Genomic DNA, 22,877 nt, shown 5'->3' with positions numbered 1-22,877 from the left:
ACTACACCAAAGCCTTTCACTGTGTGGATCACAACAAGCTGTGGAAAATTCTAAAAGAGATGGGAATATCAGACCACCTTACCTGCCTCCTGAGAAATTTGTATGCAGATCAAGAAGCAAGTTAGAACAAGACATGGAACAATAGACTGGTTCCAAATCGGGAAAAGAGTACATCAAGACTGTATATTGTCACCCTGCCTATTTAACTTATATGCAGAGTACATCAGGAGAAATGCCAGGCTGGATGAAGCACAAACTGGAATCAAGATTGCCAGGAGAAATATCAATAACCTCAGATATACAGATGACAACAGCCTTATGGCAGAAAGTGAAGAGAAATTAAGGAGATTTTTGATGAAAGTGAAAGAGGAGAGTGAAAAACCTGGCTTAGAACTCAACATTTCAACATTCAAAAAAACTAAAATCATGGCATCCAGTCCCACCACTTCATGGAAAATAGATGGGGAAACAATGGAAACCATGAGAGACTATTTTGGGGGGCTCGAAAATCACTGCAGATGGTGACTACAGCCATGTAATTAAAAGAAGCTTGCTCCTTGGAAGAAAAGCTATGACAAATCTAGACAGCATATTAAAAAGCAGAGACAGAGAATATTAAGAGCATATTAAAAAGGTCTGTCTAGTCAAACAAAGCTATGGTTTTTCCAGTAGTCATGTATAGATGTGAGAGTTGGACCATAAAGAAGGCTGAGTACTGAAGAATTAATGCTTTTTACTGTGGTGTTGGAGAAGACTCTTGAGAGTACCTTGAACTGCAAGGTCAAACCAGTCAATTCTAAAGGAAATCAGTCCTGAGTATTCAATGGAAGGACTGATGTTGAAGCTGAAGCTCTAATACTTTGGTCATGTGACACGAAGAACTGACTCCTTAGAAAAGACACTGTTGCTGGGAAAGATTGAAGGCAGGAGGAGAAGGGGATGACAGAGGATGAGATGGTTGGATGGCATCACCAACTCAATGGACATGAGTTTGAGCGAGCTTGGGAGTTGGTGATAGACAGGGAAGCCTGGTGTGCTGTAGTCCATTGGGTCAAAAAGAGTCAGACCCGACTGAGCAACTGAACTGAACTGAACTTCCTGGACAAGAATCAACTGCAACCCAGATCCATTTTTTGAAATAGAAATGACCATCTTCATGTTTCATCCAGTTCTTGAGACAAATTGACTATGGTATATTTAGAAAATTTTGGTATATTTGGAAAATTTTCTAGAACAACTTCAAAAATTGATTGGGGGATGATCTGCCATAAAATGTTTTAAAATTTGACACACACAGAGATATACACACACAAAACAAGGAAAATAAAACTTCTGTGATGTTACATAATATCTCTGATCATTTTTATTAGTTAAGACAACCTTAGTTTGGAGGGAAAAACCCAACAAGATTTGTCAAAAGCTTAGCTAAAGAGACTGTTTAGAACTGTTCAGATTACTTCTTTATCTTTTAGGTCTGTAAAAACAACTCATTTTAGAATTGTGTCTTCCACACAGAAAGCAATAGTGACAAAATACACCCTCATGAATGGGCTTCTGCCCTCTTAAATTTTAAAGTGCACAAACTCATGACCAGTGCTTTTCTCAAAACTCAAACAAACAAAAAAAGCAAGAAGCACAGGAAGTCTTTTGGAGGTGACAGATTATGTTGTTTGCGATGACAGTATCATATACATAGCCATATGTTCAAATTCATCAAAATGCATACATTAATTTATTCAACTTTTTGTATATTCATATTTTTAAGGAATGTGAATCTGAATAGAAGGAGAAGACTAATTAAATTCCCAAATAAGAGGAAGAATTAAAGTTTTTTATATTCCACATGTAAGTGAGATCATATGGTATTTGTCTTTCACTTTCTAACTCATTTCACATAACATAATATGCTCTAGACCTATTCATATTGAAGTAAATGGCAACATTTCATTTCTTTTTATTGCTGAGTAATATTCCATTGTATATATGTGGCACATCTTCTTTATTCCTCTGTTGATAGACACTTATATTGCTTCCATATCTTGGCTATTAGTAATGTCACAATGAACGTTGGTGTGCATATATCTTTTCAAATTAGTGTTTTTGTTTTCCTTAGGTAAATACCCAGAAAAGAAACTACTGAATCATACGGCATTTCTGTTTTTCATTTTTTGAGGAAACTACACGTCCTGTTTTCCAGAGTGGCTGTACCAAATTACAGTCCCTCCAACAGCAGGCAAATCTTCCCTTTTCTGCACAAGAATAATGGAACTTTAAAAAAATCACCATTCCGTGAAGCAAAATAGCAATCACTGTTCCTTGGAAGAATTAATAAAGGATTCTTGATAATAAGGCTAGTGGGTGATGGCTGCAGGCTCTCAGAGGGCACTGTAATTCTTGGTTTCCCACCCACCTGAGTGCCAGCCACCTCAAGTAGTCACAGGTAGCTCAGTGGTCCCAGAAGCCTCCCTTGGCTGGAGGAAGCTCATTGGCTCCAAGATCCTAAATGGCTCCTGTGAACCCAGGCTCCTAGCGAAACAGAGCACCAACCAACACCCATGCCATCAAGTTCATGACCAGCTCCCATGGCCATGGCATCTCCCAAGTATCGGGCTCCCAATGGGCCAGGACAACCCAGACTTCTGGCATATTCCTGCACTGGCCAACTCCCACCGTCCAGGAAATATTAACCTGTCTTAGACATCCAATCAATGACCACAAACCAGTGCCTAAAGGGCACCTGTTAACTCCTGATGCTGGAGGGCCCCAGTGCCAGGTTGACGGCTATTCCAGGCTTTTGATGCACTCCAACACCAAGTCACCAAAATACTCCAATAGCAGTTTATCATGGATGCCACAAGAATGCCCATATAGATTCTCTGCACAAGTAGACTAGTGAAGGGCTTTGTCTAGCAAAGCCAGTCTATAAGGACTAGAAGAGGTACCTACATTCTTAAATGCACAGATACCAAGGCAAGACTACAAATATCATGACTAATCAAGGAAGCATGAAACAACAAAAGGGTAATAATAAAATCCAATGCTTAATCTAAAGAAATGTGGATCTATGAACTGTCTAACAAAGAATTCAAATAATCCCTTTTAAAAAAGCATGGCTCATCTATTAGTGTCCTCTTTGATTTCTTTCACCAGTGTTTTATAGTTTTCTATCTATAGATCTTTAGTTTCTTTAGGTAGATATATTCCTAAGTATTTTATTCTTTTGGTTGCAATGGTAAATGGAATTGTTTCCTTAATTTTTTTCTATTTTCTCATCATTAGTGTATAGGCATGCAAAGGATTTCTGTGTGTTGATTTTATATCTTGAAACTTTACTATATTCATTGATTAGTTCAAGTAATTTTCTGGTGGAGTCTTTAGGGTGTTCTATGTAGAGGATCATGTCATCTGCAAACAGTGAGAGTTTTACTTCTGCTTTTCCAATTTGGATTCCTTTTATTTCTTTTTCTGCTCTGATTGCTGAATATAATACCCAGAGCAATCTATAGATTCAATGCAATCCCTATCAGGCTACCAACGGTATTTTTCATAGAGTTAGAACAAATAATTTCACAATTTGTATGGAAATACAAAAAATCTCGAATAGCCAAAGCAATCTTGAGAAAGAAGAATGGAACTGGGGGAATCAACCTGCCTGCCTTCAGGCTCTACTACAAAGCCACAGTCATCAAGACAGTATGGTACTGGCACAAAGACAGAAATATAGACCAATGGAACAAAACTAGAAAGCCCAGAGATAAATCCACGCACCTATGGACACCTTATCTTCGACAAAGGAGGCAAGAATATACAATGGATTAAAGACTATCTCTTTAACAAGTGGTGCTGGGAAAATTGGTCAACCTCTTGTAAAAGAATGAAACTAAAACAGTTTGTAACACCATACACAAAAACAAACTCAAAATGGATTAAAGATCTAAACGTAAGACCAGAAACTATAAAACTCCTAGAGGAAAACATAGGCAAAACACTCCCCGACATAAATCACAGCAGTATCTTCTAAGACCCATCTCCCAGAATATTGGAAATAAAAGCAAAAATAAACAAATGGGACCTAATTAAACTTAAAAGCTTCTGCACAACAAAGGAAACTATAAGCAAGGTGAAAAAGCCTGCAGAATGGGAGAAAATAATAACAAATGAAGCAAGTGACAAAGAATTATTCTCAAAAATACACAAGCAACTCCTGCAGCTCAATTCCAGAAAAATAAACAACCTAATCAAAAAAATGGGCCAAAGAACTAAACAGACATTTCTCCAAAGAAGACATACAGATGGCTAACAAACACATGAAAAAATGCTCAACATCACTCATGATCAGAGAAATGCAAATCAAAACCACAATGAGGTACCATTTCATGCCAGTCAGAATGGCTGTGATCCAAAAGTCTACAAGCAATAAATGCTGGAGAGGGTGTGGAGAAAAGGGAACCCTCTTACACTGTTGGTGGGAATGCAAACTAGTATAGCCACTATGGAGAACAGTAGGGAGATTCCTTAAAAAATTGCAAATAGAACTGCCTTATGACCCAGCAATCCCACTGCTGGGCATACACACCAAGGAAACCAGAAGTGAAAGACACTTGTGTACCCCAGTGTTCATCACAGCACTGTTTACAATAGCCAGGACATGGAAGCAACCTAGATGTCCATCAGCAGATGAATGGATAAGAAAGCTGTGGTACATATACACAATGGAATATTACTCAGCCATTAAAAAGAATGCATTTGAATCAGTTCTAATGAAGTGGATGAAACTGGAGCCTATTATACAGAGTGAAGTAAGCCAGAAAGAGAAACACCAATACAGTATACTATCGTGTATATATGGAATTCAGAAAGATGGTAAAGATAACCCTGTATGCGAGACAGCAAAAGAGACACAGATGTGTAGAACAGATGTATATGGACTCTGTGAGAGAGGGAGAGGGTGGGATGATTTGGGCGAATGGCATTGAAACATGTATAATATCATATATGAAATGAATCGCCAGTCCAGGTTCGATGCATGATACAGGATGCTTGGGGCTGGTGCACTGGAATGACCCAGAGGGATGGTACGGGGAGGGGCATGGGAGGGGGATTCAGGATGAGGAACACGTGTATACCCATGGCAGATTCATGTTGATGTATGGCAAAACCCATACAATATTGTAAAGTAATTAACCTCCAATTAAAATAAATAAATTTATATTAAAAAATAAAAATAAAAAAGCATGGCTCAGAAAACTCAAACAACCTAGAGTGGTGGGATGGGGAGGGAGATGGAGGGAGTTTCAAAAGGGAGGGGATATATGTATACCTATGGCTGATTCATGTTGAGGTTTGACAGAAAACAGCAAAATTCTATAAAGTAATTATCTTTCAATAAAAAATAAATTTATTTAAAAAATTTGGCAAGTGGTGGATTCATGTCAATGTATGGCAAAACCAATACAGTATTGCAATTAAAATAAAGGAAAAATAAAAATTTTAAATAAAAAAAAATTTGGCAAGGTACAGGGAAATAGAGGGACACAACTAAATAAAATTAAGAAAACATTATAAGAACAAATCAAAGTTCAACAAAGAAATTAAAATATAAAAAAGAAATCCTATATTATAAGAACAATGCCTATCTTGAAGAATTCAGTAAACAACTTCAAAAACAGACTGAACCAAATAGATGGGAGAATTAGTAAATTATAAGACATGTTATTTGAAATTATACAGAGGCAAAAAGGAAAAAAATTTAGAAGAGAGAAAAAGCAAGGGCTTCCCTTGTGGTCTAGTGGTTGAGAATCCTCCTGCCAATGCAGGAGTCATAGGTTGGATCCCTGGTCCAGGAAGATGCCACATGCCATGAAGAAACCAAGCCCATGCACCAGGACTACTAAGCCCCCACACAGCAACTATGAAGCCCACACGCCTGTGCTCAGCACAAGAGAAGGCACTACAATTAGAAGCCCATGCACCACAACGGAAAGTTGCCCTCGCTCACCACAACCAGAGAAAGCCCACACACAGCAATGAAAATCCAGCACTTTCAAAAATAATAATAATAGTACATCTTTAAAAAGAGAGAGAAAGCATATGTGAATTATGGAATACCATTCAAAGAAACTATGCATTATTGGAGTCCCAGAAAGAGGTAGGAAGGATGTGGGAGGGAAAAAGTAGCAGAAAGCTTACTTAACAATGGTAGATTTCCAACCAACATGAGACCACTTAAATATACTAAGCAAACATAAGTGAACCAAAAAAGGTGAAATAGACAATGATATAGTCAGGGTAGGGAACTTTAATACCCCACTTTCAAGAATGGATCTATCATCCAAAAAGAAAATCAGTTAAGGACATAAGATTTGAATTATATCTTAGACTAAATGGACCTACCAAAGATATAGAACATTCCTTCCAACAACAGTGAACACATTCTTTTCAAGTGGGCACAGATTATTCTTCAGCATACAACATATGTTAAGTCAGTAAACAAGCCTCAGCAAATGAAAGGAGACTGAATTCATACCAAGTACCTTTTTTGACCAGAAAGGCATGAAATTAGATATCAGTGACAGGATGACAATTGGAAACTTTACAAGCAAATGGAAACTAAACAAAATACTTCTGAACAACCACTGATCAAAAAAAAATCAAATGGGAAATCAAAAAATATCTTAAGACAAATGAAAATGGAAATACAAAATATCAAAACTTGTAGGATGCAGTTTGCATCATAATACTAGCAGGTAAATTTACAAGGATAAAAAGAAAGTAAAATTTACAAACAAGCAACCTACCTTTACCTCAAATAACTAGAAAAAGAAACATACTAAGCCCCAAATAGAAAGATGAAAGAAAATAACAAAGATGAAAGCAGAAATAAATGATAGTGACACCAGAAAAGCAATAGAAAAGACCAACAAAACTCAGAGTTGATTTTTTGAAAAGATAAAACTGACAAACCTTTAGCAAGATTAGCACAGAAAAACAGAGAGAACAGCTTTATTCACAAAACACAAGTCATGCAAACAACCTAAGAATCCATCAAAAGATGAAAGAATAAACAATATTTTACACACCATGAAATATCCTTCAACCTTGATAAATAAGGAAGTCTTGCCTTTTGCAAAAGTATAGATGGACTTTGAGAGAATTATGCTAAGTAAAGTAAGTCAGAAGGAACTGTATGCTCTCAATTTTATGTAAAAATTTTTAAAAAGGTAAACTCAGAGAAATAGTAAAACAATGCTTGCTAGGGGCTGGGATTGGGAGAAACAAAAAATGTTGGTCAATGAGTACAACCTATCAAAGTTAAAATAATACTTTCTGGGTATTTAATTTACATATGGTAACTGTAATTAACAATATCACATTATATATTTGAAATTTGCCAAAAGAGTAGATCTTGAACAGTCTCACTACAAAAAACATATGGTAAGTGAGAGAATAGATAGGTTAAACTGACTATTTTCTGATAAATATCTGCAATATATACATGTATAAATCATCACAGTATGCACCTCAAACTTACACATGTTGTATGTTAATGAAACCTCAATAAAGTAGGAGGAAAAATAAAAATATAAATTAAAAAACATGGGCCCTGTGGGATCTTACTGTAAAAATGGAATATTCTAATTCTGCATAAACACTAGGCAAATATAAATTGAAAGATATTATATAAGTGACCTATACTCTTTTTGAAGGTTTTAGAGAATTTATTTCTTTAATTTTTTAATTTTAATTGGAGGCTAATTACTTCACAGTACTGTAGTGGTTTCTGCCATACATTGACATGAATCAGCCATGAGTGTACATGTGTTCCCCATCCTGAACACCCCTCCCACCTCCCTCCCTATCTCATCCCTCAGGGTCATCCCAGTGCACCAGCCCTGAGCACCCTGTCTCATGCATTGAACCTGAACTGGAGATCTGTTTCGCATATAATATACATGTTTCAATGCTATTCTCTCAAATCATCCCACCCTCTTCTTTCACATAGTCCAAAAGACTGTTCTATACATCTGTGTCTCTTTTGCTGTCTCACATGTGGGGTCATCATTACCATCTTTCTAAATTCCATATATATGCATTAGTATACTGTATTGGTGTTTTTCTTTCTGACTTACTTCACTCTGTATAATAGGCTCCAGTTTCATCCACTTCATTAGAACTGATTCAAATGCATTCTTTTTAATAGCTGAGTAATATCCCATTGTGTATATGTACCACAGCTTTCTTATCCATTCGTCTGCAGATGGACATCTAGGTTGCTTCCATGTCCTGGCTATTGTAAACAGTGCTGTGATGAACACTGGGGTACACGTGACTCTTTCACTTCTGGTTTCCTCAGTGTGTATGCCCAGCAGTGGGATTGCTGGGTCATACAGCAGTTCTATTTTCAGTTTTTAAGGAATCCCACACTGTTCTCCATAGTGGCTGTACTAGTTTGAATTCCCACCAACAGTGTAAGAGGGTTCCCTTTTCTCCACACCCTCTCCAGCATTTGTTGTTTGTAGACTTTTGGATAGCAGCCATTCTGACCAGTGTGAGATGTTACTCCATTGTGGTTTTGATTTGCATTTCTCTGATAATGAGTGATGTTGAGCATCTTTTCATATGTTTGTTAGCCATCTGTATGTCTTCTTTGGAGAAATGTCTGTTTAGTTCTTTGGCCCATTTTTTGATTGGGAATAAATGATCTATACTCTTTAGAAATATTTAGTTAATTAAAGGCAAAGAAAAACTAAAAAATGGTTCTGAATTAAGGGATACTAAAGACATAACACCTAAATATAATTTGTTATACTGGATTATATCTTTAAGAAATACTCTCAGGTACAGTTAGAGATGGGCATGCATTATACTCTATAATATTTCAGAAAATTATTTAATTGCATATTAATGTGCTATTATAGACAGAACAACAAAGCACCAATGGCAATTATTAATATTGTGAAATCTAGTGAAGACTCATGGCAAATTCATATTATTTTTCTTTTCTAAGTTATATTGTCTTCTTCAGTCACTCAGTTGTGTTCAACTCTTTGTGACCCCATGGACTGCAGCAAGCCAGCCTTCTCTGTCCTTCACCATCTCACAGAATTTGTTCAAACTCATGTCCATTGAGTCAATGATGCCATCCAACCATCTCATCCTCTGTAACACCCTTCTCCTCCTGCCCTCAATCTTTCCCAGCATCAAGGTCCTTTCCAGTGAGTTGACTCTTCACATCAGGTGGCCGATGTACTGGAGTTTCAGCTTCAGCATCAGTCCTTCCAATGAATATTCAGGATTGATTTCCTTTAAGATTGGATAGTTTGACCTCCTTGCTGTCCAAGGACTCCCAAGAGTCTTCTGCAGCACCAAAATTCGAAAACATCAATTCTTCAGCATTCAGCCTTCTTTACAGATGTGAGAGTTTGACCATAAAGTTGTTTTGTTGCTGAATTATAATTGGAATATGGTGAATTTGTATTTGAAACTTTATTATGCTTGAAATCACTTGATGTTGTCATAGCATATGATAACCAGTGACCTTTCAGCATCACATTCGTAAAAAGAGATATAGTATGTAACACTGAGGCCAAAGAAAATGTAGAGAATGAGAGAATCTGGACTGGAAGCCAGAGCTAGTTTCTGTAACTATCTGATGGCTTATTTGTGCCAATAATCCCACCAGCTGAGATATACTAAGAGAAATCATTGAACATGTGTTTTGGGAATATGCTGCACAGGAACAAGTATGAGATGAATTGGACAAAGATTGGGAGATATAGTCCCAATGGGGAGGAAAAATTTAGTGAGATAAAAAAGAAATTGGTCTTTCAGTGCATTTCACTTCCATTCTTAGCTGAGAAAAGGCTGATTTCACTGGTAGTTCTTCAATAAATTGCCTGTGACCCAAATTCATGTGTGCTGTGTAAATGGTGGGGTTAACAATGACAGGGTCTCTGACTTTCTAGTTGTTCTTGACCATAACAAGGGAACTCAAGTAAAAATCTATTTTCATTTCTTTATTTGTCACATACAAGTTGTTTAAGCTTCAGTAAGTCATATATCTTTTTCCCTTCTATTTTCTCATCTACAAAATGAGAAAATACGTTCCTATATCCTGCCTGCTATAAAATTGCATGAGGTTCATGTAAGTAGTTTGAAAATTACAAAGCAATAAAATCAATAGTATCTGTGGTAATCTTTGGGAGAATTTTTGGAAATTAATCTTTGTTTTAGATTACAAATTAAATAAAATATTATAGTAGTATGGCTAGGATTCAAAAAACATAAATGCTAAAATTATGCATTCCCAGAAAAATATTCTACATGTACAAAAGGATAAATGTATGCTTTTCACACAGAAAAATAAAAGAAGAAATTGGAAATTTCAAAAATTTTTTAAGTTACATAGTCAGAGACTTGGGAATTACATGAGGTATCCCAAACAGTAAGATTTCCACAAAATGGTTCAAAGAACTAAGCTATGTCTTTCAAGTGTTTTAAAGATTTTTTGCTCTGTAATGATTCACTCTGTGTGGCCCCAATTATTTACTGAAACTTCTTTTATAGACATGATTCTTGGTTCTTCATTTCTTGGAATGGATCTTAAGGACAAATGTATTTACCCCATATTATTGTTTATGCCTTGTTGGAAATAATGAATCACAGACACACAAAGAGGAAGACAAAGACATCAGAATCAATGTAGCTGCAAGCCACACAGGAAATTGAGGGGAAGGTTTCAGATGTGTTTTTCATTTTAATAATTTAGGAAAAAGCATCTGAATGAATCATACCTAAACTTTGTGCTTGTGCTTTTGCTTTTGCTTAGTCACTCAGTCATGTCTGACTCTTTGCGATCATTTGGACTGTAGCCCACCAGGCTCCTCTGACTGTGGGATTTTTTAAGCAAGAATATTGGTGTGGGTTGCCATTTCTTCTCCAAGGGGTCTTGTCAACTCAGGGATTGAACCTGTGTTAAAGTAAAACTGACATTTAAACTACCATACAAAAGTCAGGTGTTGCCAAGATTTTACTTTATTCCTTATTCCATTTTGGCTCAATATGGGTGCAGTTTAAAGTGTTATATACCTAGGACACTTATTTTATATGGAGGTGGCATCAATAATATAGAGAACAAAACTATTATTTAAATAAAAATTCATCTCTTTATTTGAAAAATATATGTTTGTTTTCATAGTGAACTTTTAAACCACAAATATTCAAATCACATCAAGTTTAAAAGTAAAAAATTATCATACAGCTTTTATCATAATATTTTCAAATATATTTTCAAGTAATTCTTTCAAATACCCATCAGATTCACCAACACATTTTTCAGAGCCTAGTGTTTGGTCACCTTAGATATTCTTTATTGCTTCTTAGGTTTTGCAGGAGTGCTATGCTCTTACTTTACCTAACAATACCTAGCCTATGACAACCATGACTTTATAGTTATATAGCATAGCTTTACAACTTATTTCTACTTACTTTACACTTCTCAGTGACTTGAAGAAAAAAGGAAATATGAGATGCTTACTTCTGCTGCATTACTGAGAGCACTTTTTGGTATGACTCAAAAAGGTTTTTTCTGACCAATGATAATGTTATATTAAAGACTATGGACTAAAATTTCTCTCAATATTAACTAGCATTCAAAAAAGGATAACAATGTTGGAAAAAATATTTAAAATGTTTCCAAATGTCTTTCATTAGATCAAAGATAGAAGACAAATTTTATGACAAATTCTGCCTAAAAAGCAGGAAATTAAATGACATATTCTAGGTTTTTTTAATTAAGACTAGCATCTCTCCATAGAGTTATATCTGAATTTTATTAACTTTTACAATAAATTCTATGCTTCATTTTTAATTGAGAAAATGATACTTTATTTTATTAGGTTTGTGCACTAAAAAAATTAATATTGATGTTTGATCCATATTTTACATGGCTGTTATTGCCACTGAGGAGTGATTACTATTTAGGCAAACTGTTTAATCATATCTGCAACCACGAACTCTGTGTCCTTGTGAGAGTACACATTCAAAAAGTGCTAAGAGAGTGAGTGAATGAAAGAGTGATGAATGGATAGGTTGAAGAACCATTGGTGAAGAGATGCTCCATCCATCATTAATGTCACAAGTATACCAGATCATACTCACCCCACTAACCTCTTAACGGCCCCTCTTACATCTCTGTTTCTGAGGGTGTAGATTAGAGGGTTGAGGCTAGGAGTGACAACAGTATAAAAGAGGGCAATGAACTTGCCTTGATCTTGAGAATTTCCTGATGGTGGCTGGAGGTACATGCACATGGCTGGAATGAAAAAAAGGGATACGACCATAAGATGGGCTCCACACGTCCCAAAGACTTTCTGGAGTCCTGTTGTTGACTGCATCCTCAGCACTGCCTGGGCAATGGCACCATAGGAACTGAGAATGAGGATGAGAGGTATGAGGACAAAAATGGAGCTCGTGACCATGAGGGTTAGCTCATTAGCACGGGTATCAATGCATGACAGTCGAAGCAGTGCTGGAACTTCACAGAAGAAATGGTCCACTTGGCGATGTCCACACAGGGGTACCCAAAATGTAAAGAAGGAATGAAGTGCTGAGTTGGTAAAGCCACTTACCCAACAAGCCACGGCCAACAGTTGGCAGAAATGAGGGTGCATGAGGACAGTGTAATGCAAGGGTCTACACACAGCTGCATAACGGTCATAGGACATCACCATCAGTACCACACATTCTGTAGATCCCAGTGCGAGGACAAAATAAAGTTGAATCATACAGCCATTGTAAGAGATGGTTTTTTCTGGGCCCCAGAGGTTGACCAGCAACTGAGGGATGAAGCTGGTGGTGTAGCAGAGATCCAGAAAAGAGAGATTCGAGAGGAAGAAGTACATGGGAGTGTGGAGATGGGAGTCCAGGTATGACAAGATAATGATGAACAGGTTGCCTGTCAATGTCATCAGGTAGAACATCAAGATAACCACAAAGAGAACTAACTCAAGCTGAGGCCAATCAGAAAAACCCAATAGAACAAACTGGGCTTCAGAGGTTGCATTCTTTTTTCCATTATCATTCATATCTTGTTACCTGAGGAAAGAATTACATACACCCTGAAAATGTAGGGAAAGACTCCAAGAAACATAGAGACACAGGAAATTTAAAAAACCAGTTTCAAGGGCATACCACTGCTCAATTGTAGGATAATCTGGGCATTAAGAGAAACTGTGGTACCAACGAATTGAAAGAAATAAGAATCCACAAGCTAATACTGATAAACTTAAAAAAGAATAAATTTATAGTGGCGAACAGAAGTCTGTTCCTATTGGCTGGATACTAAATAGTAAATATAGAAGGAATGGTGGAGTTAGAAAAACTTAAATATATGCTAAAAACTAGTGAATGAAGAAATGTTGAGCCATTTACATAGTCTAAAATATCTCCCCACAAGTTACTTGTTAATTATAAAATGTAAAGTAGTAGACTTTACAACAGAAAAACCTAGTAGACCAAAATAACAGTATAATCAGTGTTAACATCATTAATGTTGTTACAAACCAAGATCATATGACCACTGATACAATGCTCTGAACCAGGGCATAGTGTCACTTTAGTCATGTTAATGCCAAAAAATGCATAGCTTGATGCTAATAATGAAAAGGCATGAGATAAACTCACATGGAGACAAGATGGGTAAAATAGCTGACCTGCACTATTTAAAAGTATCAAATTCAAGAAAGAGTTTGAAATGAAGATAGATGATAAATACATAGATACATATATGACAGACAGAGAAACAGATGAGAGAGAGGATAGGTGATAAAATAAATCTTTTCAGGCAGAGTGTAGACTATTGTTGAATCCAGTTAAAATGTTAATAGCAGTTTTCTGTACCATTTTACAACTTTTCTACAAATTTTATATTTTACCAGAATAAAAAACTCCAGAAAGTAAATTAAATGTTTTTCTTTACTTTTATATTTCATCCAAATATTTGTCTTATTATAAAAAAATAACTTTTCTTCTCAGCATTTTCAGACAATTTCCATTTATGATTATAGAAAACAGAATAATTGCAATCTCAATAATCTTAAATATAGAATAAAAGATATGATGAATGATATCAAATTTATTTATGACTTTAAGATGTTTATATAGTGTGAAAAATATTGTTTCAATTATATATTCTTATAGAAAAACTTTTCCTTCTTATTTGTTTACTTGCACTCACAGCTTATTTCTAAACTGAAACCTAAATAGAGATACCAAAAAAATAGACAAGAAACACGTGCACATCAGTTTACAAACAGAGTCCACATGATTTGAGTCTGTGAAATAGATGGGGAGAACAGTGATACAATGCCTCCCAAAGAACACACGCATATAACTGATTTGAAAAGAGAAACTTTTTAGGAAAAGGAAGATATAAAGTCATTGAAAGAACAAAGAAGTAAGGAAGGGTGTGAAAATGGAGGATGATGGAGAGGAACTAGATTACAGTGCTTAAAGTTGAAAATGTACAAATGTGTATCACAGAACTAAGAAATATGAACGCAGGGCCTGAGGTGGTTTCTAAAACATTTATTTTTCATTAGGACAACAACCGAGACCATATTTAAATTCTAATCATAATTTTTTTCTAATCATAAATTTTAATCTCTACATTTATTTTTATTCTCCAGCTTAGTGAAGAATTCTATTTACTGAAACCATTAAATGACTTTATCATTTAAGATATTGTGCCTAGAGAATCTTGTATTTCTTTTTGGTTTAAAGAATGAAGTACATTTCATAAATAGTTATGAATCTTAAGTGATTCTTTTTCTGTTATGAGTTTTCAGTCCTTCATATGAAAGATTAATACCACCTTTTTTAGTACAGTTACCCTGATAAGGCCTAATAACCAACATTTAAATATCCCTCCTCCTCTCTGTGATTGCTTTGCCTCATTCCTCATTCCATTGCCATATCACTTCTGCTTCCTCTTTCCACAGCCAATTTGTTTTCTCATGCTTTCTAATATGCTATGGCAAAAAAAAAAAAAGAAAGAAATTACAGAAGAGCCACCTGTGGTTACCTTTTTGGGGTCTTTTAATCGCTCACATTTTTATAAGTACAACTCTTGAAAAGACATTAGCAGTAGATAAATGGTGCAGTTTCAGCAGGAACATTGGAGAGAACATAGCCTCACATTTGTAAGACTAATTCAGGCCTTAAAACTCTTATCATTAACTAATTGCTAATGATTAATCATTAACTAGACTACTTTCTATAGCTCAGAAACCATGCAGGATTATAAGCCAGTACATTGCTTAAAAGAAATTTTTTGTAATTAAATAGAAGATTGAAGAATTATTAAACTGTAGAAGGAAAGAAACTATAAAGGTGTAACTAGAACTCTAAATGATAACTTGGACCAAGACAGAGTATCCAAGAAAACACAAGCCTGGAAAGAGGTACTTCCTGCTCAAGGCTATAGCTCAGACCTCACGAGAGAAGGTGTGGTTGAGCCCACTGGATGGTGAAGAAGTTCACCATGGCTGAATCAAAAAATAGCAATGGTTAAATAGTAAATTATGAAGATGATTTCATTTAGAAGTCACTGCCATTTTAGGGATAATAGGAAAATTTCAAGATTTTTAAGCATTTTCCTAGAATAGGAGATAATATATCATGAGATGTATAAACCCAAATGCTCTTGTTGCTTCTTCTGATGCAGATATATTTTTCTTCCTCCTTATACAGTTGCATGAGTAACTTAGTATTGATACATTAATTAAAACAAAGCAGCAGCTCTGAGATATATTTATCTTTTGCATGACACATCTTTCAGCATTCTTATAGACATTAGAAAGAGATATAAGAGACCCCCCCAAAAAAGACAGAAGTAGAAAAAGGGTAGACTTTAGTGTTAAATTTCTTCTTACCAGAAAAGTGAATAAAAACCTTAACAAAGGTTGCTTTCATGGACTCTTAAATGAAATATCTCTTCTCTATTTTTGAAATAAGACATTATAGAGTAAATACTGGTGGACATGAGCTTCTCTTCTCCATCACTATATCACTGGTCAGCTTTAATCCTTAATACTCTTATCTAGTGCTTAAGTAGTATTCAAATAACTCCTTTCATGTCTATCCCTTCTGTGTCTGTCCACATGCTTTGTATTTGTCTGCTCAACCTACGCCTCTTTATGTGTGGACCAATCCGATCTCTGGTTTTCACCTCTTTGAAATCACCAACATAAATGGCTACCTACACCATATATTCTAATCTACTACATCAGTATAGGAAAGTAGAGTCTGAAAATTACTATGATTGTCCTTGTTACACAATTTGGTAGAGTCCTGAGTCTACCAAAAAGATCTGATTTTAATTGGAAGGAGGAACTCATTAGAGTACGTAGTGTGTCCAGGGATAGACCTCTTTTCCTAGAGCAAGTAGTGCCTTTATGGAAACAAAAGAATATTGTGCTATGTTTTCCTTGACTGAGGCCACTGGGAGAGTAAATCCCAATGTGGCAATTAATGCCCTTCAAGGAGTTGTCCTAGTTAGAACAGTTTCTTTCTCTCAAAGCAGGGTGGAAAGGGCCAGATGAAACTGTGCAGCTAGCTAACTGGTTTCATGATACTGCCCTGGTGCATCCCCACTCTAAGCTGAGCAAATGTTCACAGTTCTACACTGGAGGGAGAGCAGTGCAGACCATGATAAAAATCTCACTGTGAGATGTTAAGGCAGCTCCAACTCTGAGCAGGGAGTTGTTCAGTCGCTCAGTCATGTCCGACTCTTTGTGACCCCATGGACAGCAGCATGCCAGGCTTCCCTGTCCTTCACCATCTCTCAGAGCTTGCTTAAACTCAAATCCATTGAGTCCATGATGCCGCCCAACCATCTCATCCTCTGTTGTCCCCATTTCTTCCTGCCCTCAATCATTCCCAGCATCAGGGTCTTTTCCAATGAATCCACTCTTCGCATCAGGTGGCCAAAGTATTGGAGCTTTAGTTTCAGTATCAGTCCTTTCAATGAATATTGAGGATTGATTTCCTTCAGGATTGGATGGTTCAATCCTGTTGCTGTCCAGGGGATTCTCAAGAGTTTTCTCCAGCACTGTAGTTCAAAAGCATCAATTCTTTGGTGCTCAGCCTTTTTTATGGTCCAACTCTCATATCCGTACATGACTACTGGAAAGACCATACCTTTGACCATATGGACCTTTGTCCAAAAAGTGATGTCTCTGCTTTTAATATGCTGTTTACGTTTGTCATACTTTTCTTCCAAGGAGAAAGTGTCTTTTAATTTCATGGCTGCAGGGAGAGGGCAGCCATTACTGCCACTTACACAGGCAGCACATCACAAGCAGACCAGTTCTCTGAGGGCAGCCTGACCACCACACCCATTACACTGACTGTTGCCAAATAAACACCTCGGCTCCTCGCTCCAGCACTGCTCCCCTCTGGGGCTGAGGGGGCCAGTGCTGGGATAGAGAAGAACACATACTATAAGGGAATGGAGCCAACTTAACCCAAATCTCAGGGCTTCTACTCCAGCAACTTGGGACTCACCCATGCCCTAAATAGGACTGTGATGGCCACTGAGCAGAGGGGAAGCCCTGGCTCACACCTGGCTCTGGCCCCTCATCTCTAACCCCACCTCCTAACAAGATGATAGCTGACAGCACACCCTGAAGAAAGACATGACTTGTGTTCAAGTCAAATCCAGCTCTGCTATCAAAGTCACTGGACCCATGCAGACGGTATAAAGATGCTCCCATATAAAGATACCTCCTCAAGCCCACCATAGGTAACTTTTCCATTGAGTTTCATAGAGTCACACGAAGTTCAGTAAAATGAAAAGACAGAGTAAAATGTGCCAACTGAAATGGCAAGAGAAAATTTCTGAAAAAGCAACTAATGAGACAAAAATAAACAATTTACTAAACAAAAAATTAGAAGCATTAGTAGTGTGAAGAATAACTGAATTAGGGGAAAGAATAGATGCACACAGTGAGGATCTTAACAAGGAACTAGAAATTATAAGAAAGAACCAGTCAGAACTGTAGCATACAATAACAAAAATGAAAAATACAATAGAAGGAATAAACAGCAGACTAGATGATAAAGAAGAATGCATAAATTATCTGAAAGACAGATTAATGGAAATCACCAAGTGAGACTAACATAAAGAAAAACAAAATTTTTAATCAATTTATTTTTTATTGAAGGATAATTGCTTTACAGAATTTTGCTGTTTTCTGTCAAACCTCAACATGAAGCAGCCATAGGTATACATATATCTCCCCTCCCTTTTGAAACTCCCTCCCATCTCCCTCCACATCCCACTCCTCTAGGTTGATACAGAGCCCCTGTTTGAATTTCCTGAGCCATACAGCAAATTCTTATTGGCTATCTATTTTACATATGGTAATGTAAGTTTCCATGTTACTCTTTCCATACAATGAATTTTTAAAAATGAGCTTCCCAGAGTTGCTTGCTGCACAATTGAGTCTGTGCCCCTGCCGCAGCCCATGAAGCTGCCACCTCCTATGAGGACTACTGCTGCCCTGCCCTGAATCCGCAGCCTGTATCATTCATCTAAGGACTCATGATGAAGCTAAAGCTCCAATACTTTTTTCACCTGATGCAAACAGTCGACTCATTGGAAAAGACCCTGATGCTAGGAATGATTGAGGGCAGGAGGAGAAAGGGATGACAGAGGATGAGATGGTTGGATGACATCACTAACTCAATGGACATGAGTTTGAGCAAACTCTAGGAGGTTGGTGAAGGACAAGGGAGCCTGGCGTGCTGCAGTTCATGTGGTCACAAAGAGTCAGACGTGACTTAGCAACTAAACAACAAAAACAACATCCTAAAATGCAGCTGCACTTCAAACACTCCAATGATCATTGAAATAACTGTTGCATTCAATAAAACTGGGTCGCTTGGTGCCATTGCTTGGGAGGTAGAACCTGAGATGGGACCAAATTTGTCATATACAGTAGCCAATACATTGGCTTGGTGGATAAGTCTGATGAAGTTTCCATAGCTGTATTGAAAGCCAGTTTTACCAAGCCACAAGCCTGGCAAAACTGCAGCCTCTATGTTGGGGTTATAATCAACTTATTTAGACACTTAGCAAAGGATTCTTACTGTTCAGCATTCCAAATATGCTTATCATTTGTACAAATTGACCTTTCGTGAATCATGCAGTATTGAGTTACGTCTTTAAATTTGTTTCCATGCCACTCTTATCAATGTTTCTTATAAGAAATTTAGAAAGACTAGGGGCCAAGATACTCAACACAATACTTGCATATTAATATTTTTAGTATCATATAGAACTAAAATCTCAGAAACTATGAACACTCTGGACCATATGAGGTTTATTCCTTCCATCATTTCAAACATGGAAAGTAGGGCCCGTAAGGATATTTGCTCACAGTATATTTACATCTCCCACATTTGCACCATTATATATCAGATTTGCTCCCTTTTCTTTTACAGTGATTATTTAAAGTCTTTCTATAATACTCATTTTGTACTGTTATAGAAAACCTCCATTCTGAAAATCTACATTGTACAGAAGCTTGTTTTTAATGTTTCCAAACAAAAAAAAGCCTTACAGTTCATTTTAATGTTTGCACTTTTAGATGCAACTTTCAAGGAAGGCATGACAAAGAATGGGAAGGGTTATTAGGTGTTTTTAGTAAAATATTGCCCCTGTCTCTTTAGAACATGTAGACTATGCACTTTGAGTAAATGTTTTTAAAGGTAGAAATACTTTGTTATTGTAGCTAAAACAATTCTTAATCATAAAATTTATGAAATTCTTGCAATTTCTTCACACTTAATTGAACACCAACTTATTATTTTTGTTTGAAGTGTGATTCCCAACCTCTCTTGCAAAAAAAATAAAATAAAGAAGTGGGTTTCTGCTAATGAATGGAGCAGACAATTAATATTTTATATGCATTTTGAGCTGTGTGACCTAGTATTTTGATACTTGACAACTTGTTTTACTATGTGATTGATAAAATAATGAAATATATTAATGTTAGCTTAACCATATATTTACATGACCTAAGAACATGTGATTATATTTCTGTGGGATAAATAATTTGTCAGTGTTCATCATCTTTTAAAAATCCAGTAGGAGAGCTTATAGTTGCTGCTGTTTAATCACTAAGTCATGTCCGACTCTTTTGCAATCCCGTGGACTACAGCCCACCAGGCTCCTTCTGTCCATGGGATTCTCCAGGCAAGAATCCTGGAGTGGGTTGCCATTCCCTTTTCCAGGGAACCGTCCTGACCCAGGGATTGAACCCACATCTCCTGCATTGACAGGCAAGTTCTTTATCATTGAGCCACCAGGGAAGCTTAAACATGAAATAAATAATGAAGCACATTTTTTTAAAAAAATGAAAACAATTTAAGGAATTTCTGGGACAAATCAAGGGTACCAACACTCACCTTATAGGGATCCCAGAAGGAGGAAAAAGAGAGAAGGGTGTGGAAAATGTAAACGCGGAGCTGCATCTTGAACCAAGTAGGGTTGGAGCAATCCCGAGGCTCGGGCTGGAACATGAGCCTAGGGGCAGTCTCGGGATGCTGGCCAGCCCCTCATGCAGTTTTCAGTTCTCCTTCTCCCCACTGTTTCAGGAGCAAGTAAGTGTGCATATGTTCCTAAAGAGTAGAGTCCAAGCTTCCCACAGCCCTTCTGTTAGTCCGACTAGCTCTCCAACCAGCCTATGGGGTTCATCTTCCCTGTGCAGGCCCCTAGGGCTGGTATGCCCAGTATCTGGCTGAACCACTCACTCCCTGGGGAGGATCTCTGCCCATGTAATCTCTCTTTTCCTCTGAGTCCCCTACCAGGGCACAGGTCCTGACCTGACACTTTTCTTCCTACTGGATTTCATGTGGATATTTCTTACAGCCTTGGTTGTACAGGAGTCTTTCTCCCAGTCTCCAGTTCGTTTCCAGTAAGAATTGTTCTACATGTAGATGTATTTTTGCTGTGTTCATTAGCGAAGGGAGTTCCCCATTCTGCTACTCCACCATCTGTTCTCTTCTAGTGCATAATTCATCTAATGGGGCTTTGGTGAGGGGTATTTTCTATTTAAACAACTTTCTCTTCCCTAGTCTTTCTCCTTTACCTTTACATCATGTCAATGATATATTCAATATTAGGTAGTCAGTACCTTATCTACTTTTTAATATCACTAAACAATAAATATTGTGTCATATAATTTTTTTCATCACCCTATATATATATCTCTGATTCTCAGTTCTTTTTTATTACTTTTGATAGAAACAAATAGGTACTTTGTCAAACTCAGTTGTAATTAGAAGATTATTATGATTTATTAGCATCTTATGGCAATCAGAATAAGCAATAATTGCTTCAATATAAGATGATATGAAAGTTACTTATGTCATTTTCATAATATTTTGATGACTACTTGGTTTAATTCAAACAAAAATCATAAATATTTTTTGAGTATTTCATCTTAATAGTATAGAGTGGTCACATAAATATTTGATTCCAGTAGTACATTTCTCTTGAGTTAATATCCCATTGTGTACAGAGTCTATTATAGCAGTTACCTAAATGATAGGTTATATTATTTTACTGGTAATAATGGGTTGTTATATTTTACTGTTGATTCACTCTACTTTTGTTTTACAGTAAATTTTTTTTTTTTTTTTTTTGGCCCACAGTGCAGCATGTGGGAACTTAAGTTGTCTGACCAGGGAAGGAACCAGTGCCTCAAGCACTGGAATGCAAGTCTTAACCACTGCATTGCCATGGAAGTCCCTATATTACCTTCTAGATTTATCATTTTGCTTTCTAAATATTCATTTTTACCATAAATACAGACTGACTTGAGAGACAGAATTCCCGAGAGATTGAATCAAACTGCTTCCTGACATACTCCAGTGAGAAGAATAAGTCTCCTGGGGAAGGGAGGCAGGATAAGGATTCAGAACAAGGAGAAGAAGTGAAGTAAAACTATTCATATACCATTTTTTCAAGGCAAGAATGGTTCAAATACATCATCATGTAAACAGCACAGCCAAGCATGCTTGTGTGTGTGTGTGTGTGTGTGTGTGTGTGTGTGTAGCTGATGGCATTGCTAGGAAGAATATAATGCTATCAGAGAAGACACACAATCTTGTCTGGATTCAGACATGGTCCTAACTACAACCAAAGCTTTTCAGTGCATGGTCTTAGAAGATTGGGGAGATTTACATTCTCTAAATTTGGGGAGGTTATATTGAGAATGTTCAGACAAAATTCGAGAGTGACTCAACAGAAGAAAATACCATCTACTTTTTTCCTCAAATATTAGGATCAAAGGTATGTGGTATAACTGATGCCTTAAAAAAAAAAAAAGCCTGCATTAAATGGTAGATTAAAATGTGAAAATGAAAAAAAATAATAATAAAAAAAATAAAATGTGAAAATGGATAGACAACACCAAAATCATTATTCAGTTCTGGACATTATTTTAATCAGTTCTTTTTCCTTCTCTGAGTAGAATACTAATTTACTCATTTTGCCAGGATCCCTGTCTTAAAATTGCTATAAGATGTTCCAAAATAATTACTTCTCTGGAAATAGACATATCTCTTATTTTGGGGTAATAGAAATGCCTAGATTATCCTGTACATGTTACTCCAATCAAATGATAGTTTCTGCTGGGTTATGTTGAAGCATCACCCAGCTAAATATTAAGTGCTCGATAAAATGGTTATGGGTGAATCATCTCTACAAAATTTAATGATTGATTTACATAAATTGTATCTACTATTCAAGCATTTTAGAAATGACAATTTCAGAATAACACGTTAATATTTATTGAGTTTCCCTTGTA

The 22,877-nt window shown here is 36.5% G+C and overlaps 1 protein-coding gene across 2 annotated transcripts; it reads right to left on the bottom strand.

The window, feature by feature from the left end:
• Positions 1-12,155: 12,155 nt before the first annotated feature.
• LOC120870384 (olfactory receptor 2J3-like) lies at positions 12,156-16,840 on the bottom strand. 2 transcript variants are annotated; one of them, XM_040250045.1, is made up of 2 exons: positions 16,808-16,840; positions 12,156-13,043 (listed from the first exon to the last, which is right to left on the bottom strand). In XM_040250045.1, exons 1-2 carry the CDS (start codon positions 16,838-16,840, stop codon positions 12,156-12,158), a joined length of 921 nt encoding a protein of 306 aa, XP_040105979.1. The 2 variants fall into 2 exon arrangements, with proteins under 2 accessions (XP_040105979.1, XP_040105978.1); XM_040250044.1 differs by lacking the exon at positions 16,808-16,840 and having other exon boundaries at positions 12,156-13,085.
• Positions 16,841-22,877: the final 6,037 nt, after the last annotated feature.

The sequence above is a fragment of the Oryx dammah genome, unplaced genomic scaffold, assembly GCF_014754425.2.
Source record: "Oryx dammah isolate SB20612 unplaced genomic scaffold, SCBI_Odam_1.1 HiC_scaffold_11, whole genome shotgun sequence".
NCBI lineage: Eukaryota > Metazoa > Chordata > Mammalia > Artiodactyla > Bovidae > Oryx > Oryx dammah.
Note: the sequence above shows the minus strand (reverse complement) of the source record. Positions and strands in the feature narration are given on the sequence as shown.

What these genes read in the sequence shown, in the direction of transcription:
- LOC120870384 (XM_040250044.1), bottom strand. Translation starts at nt 13,085, where the DNA reads ATGAATGATAATGGAAAAAAGAATGCAACCTCTGAAGCCCAGTTTGTT.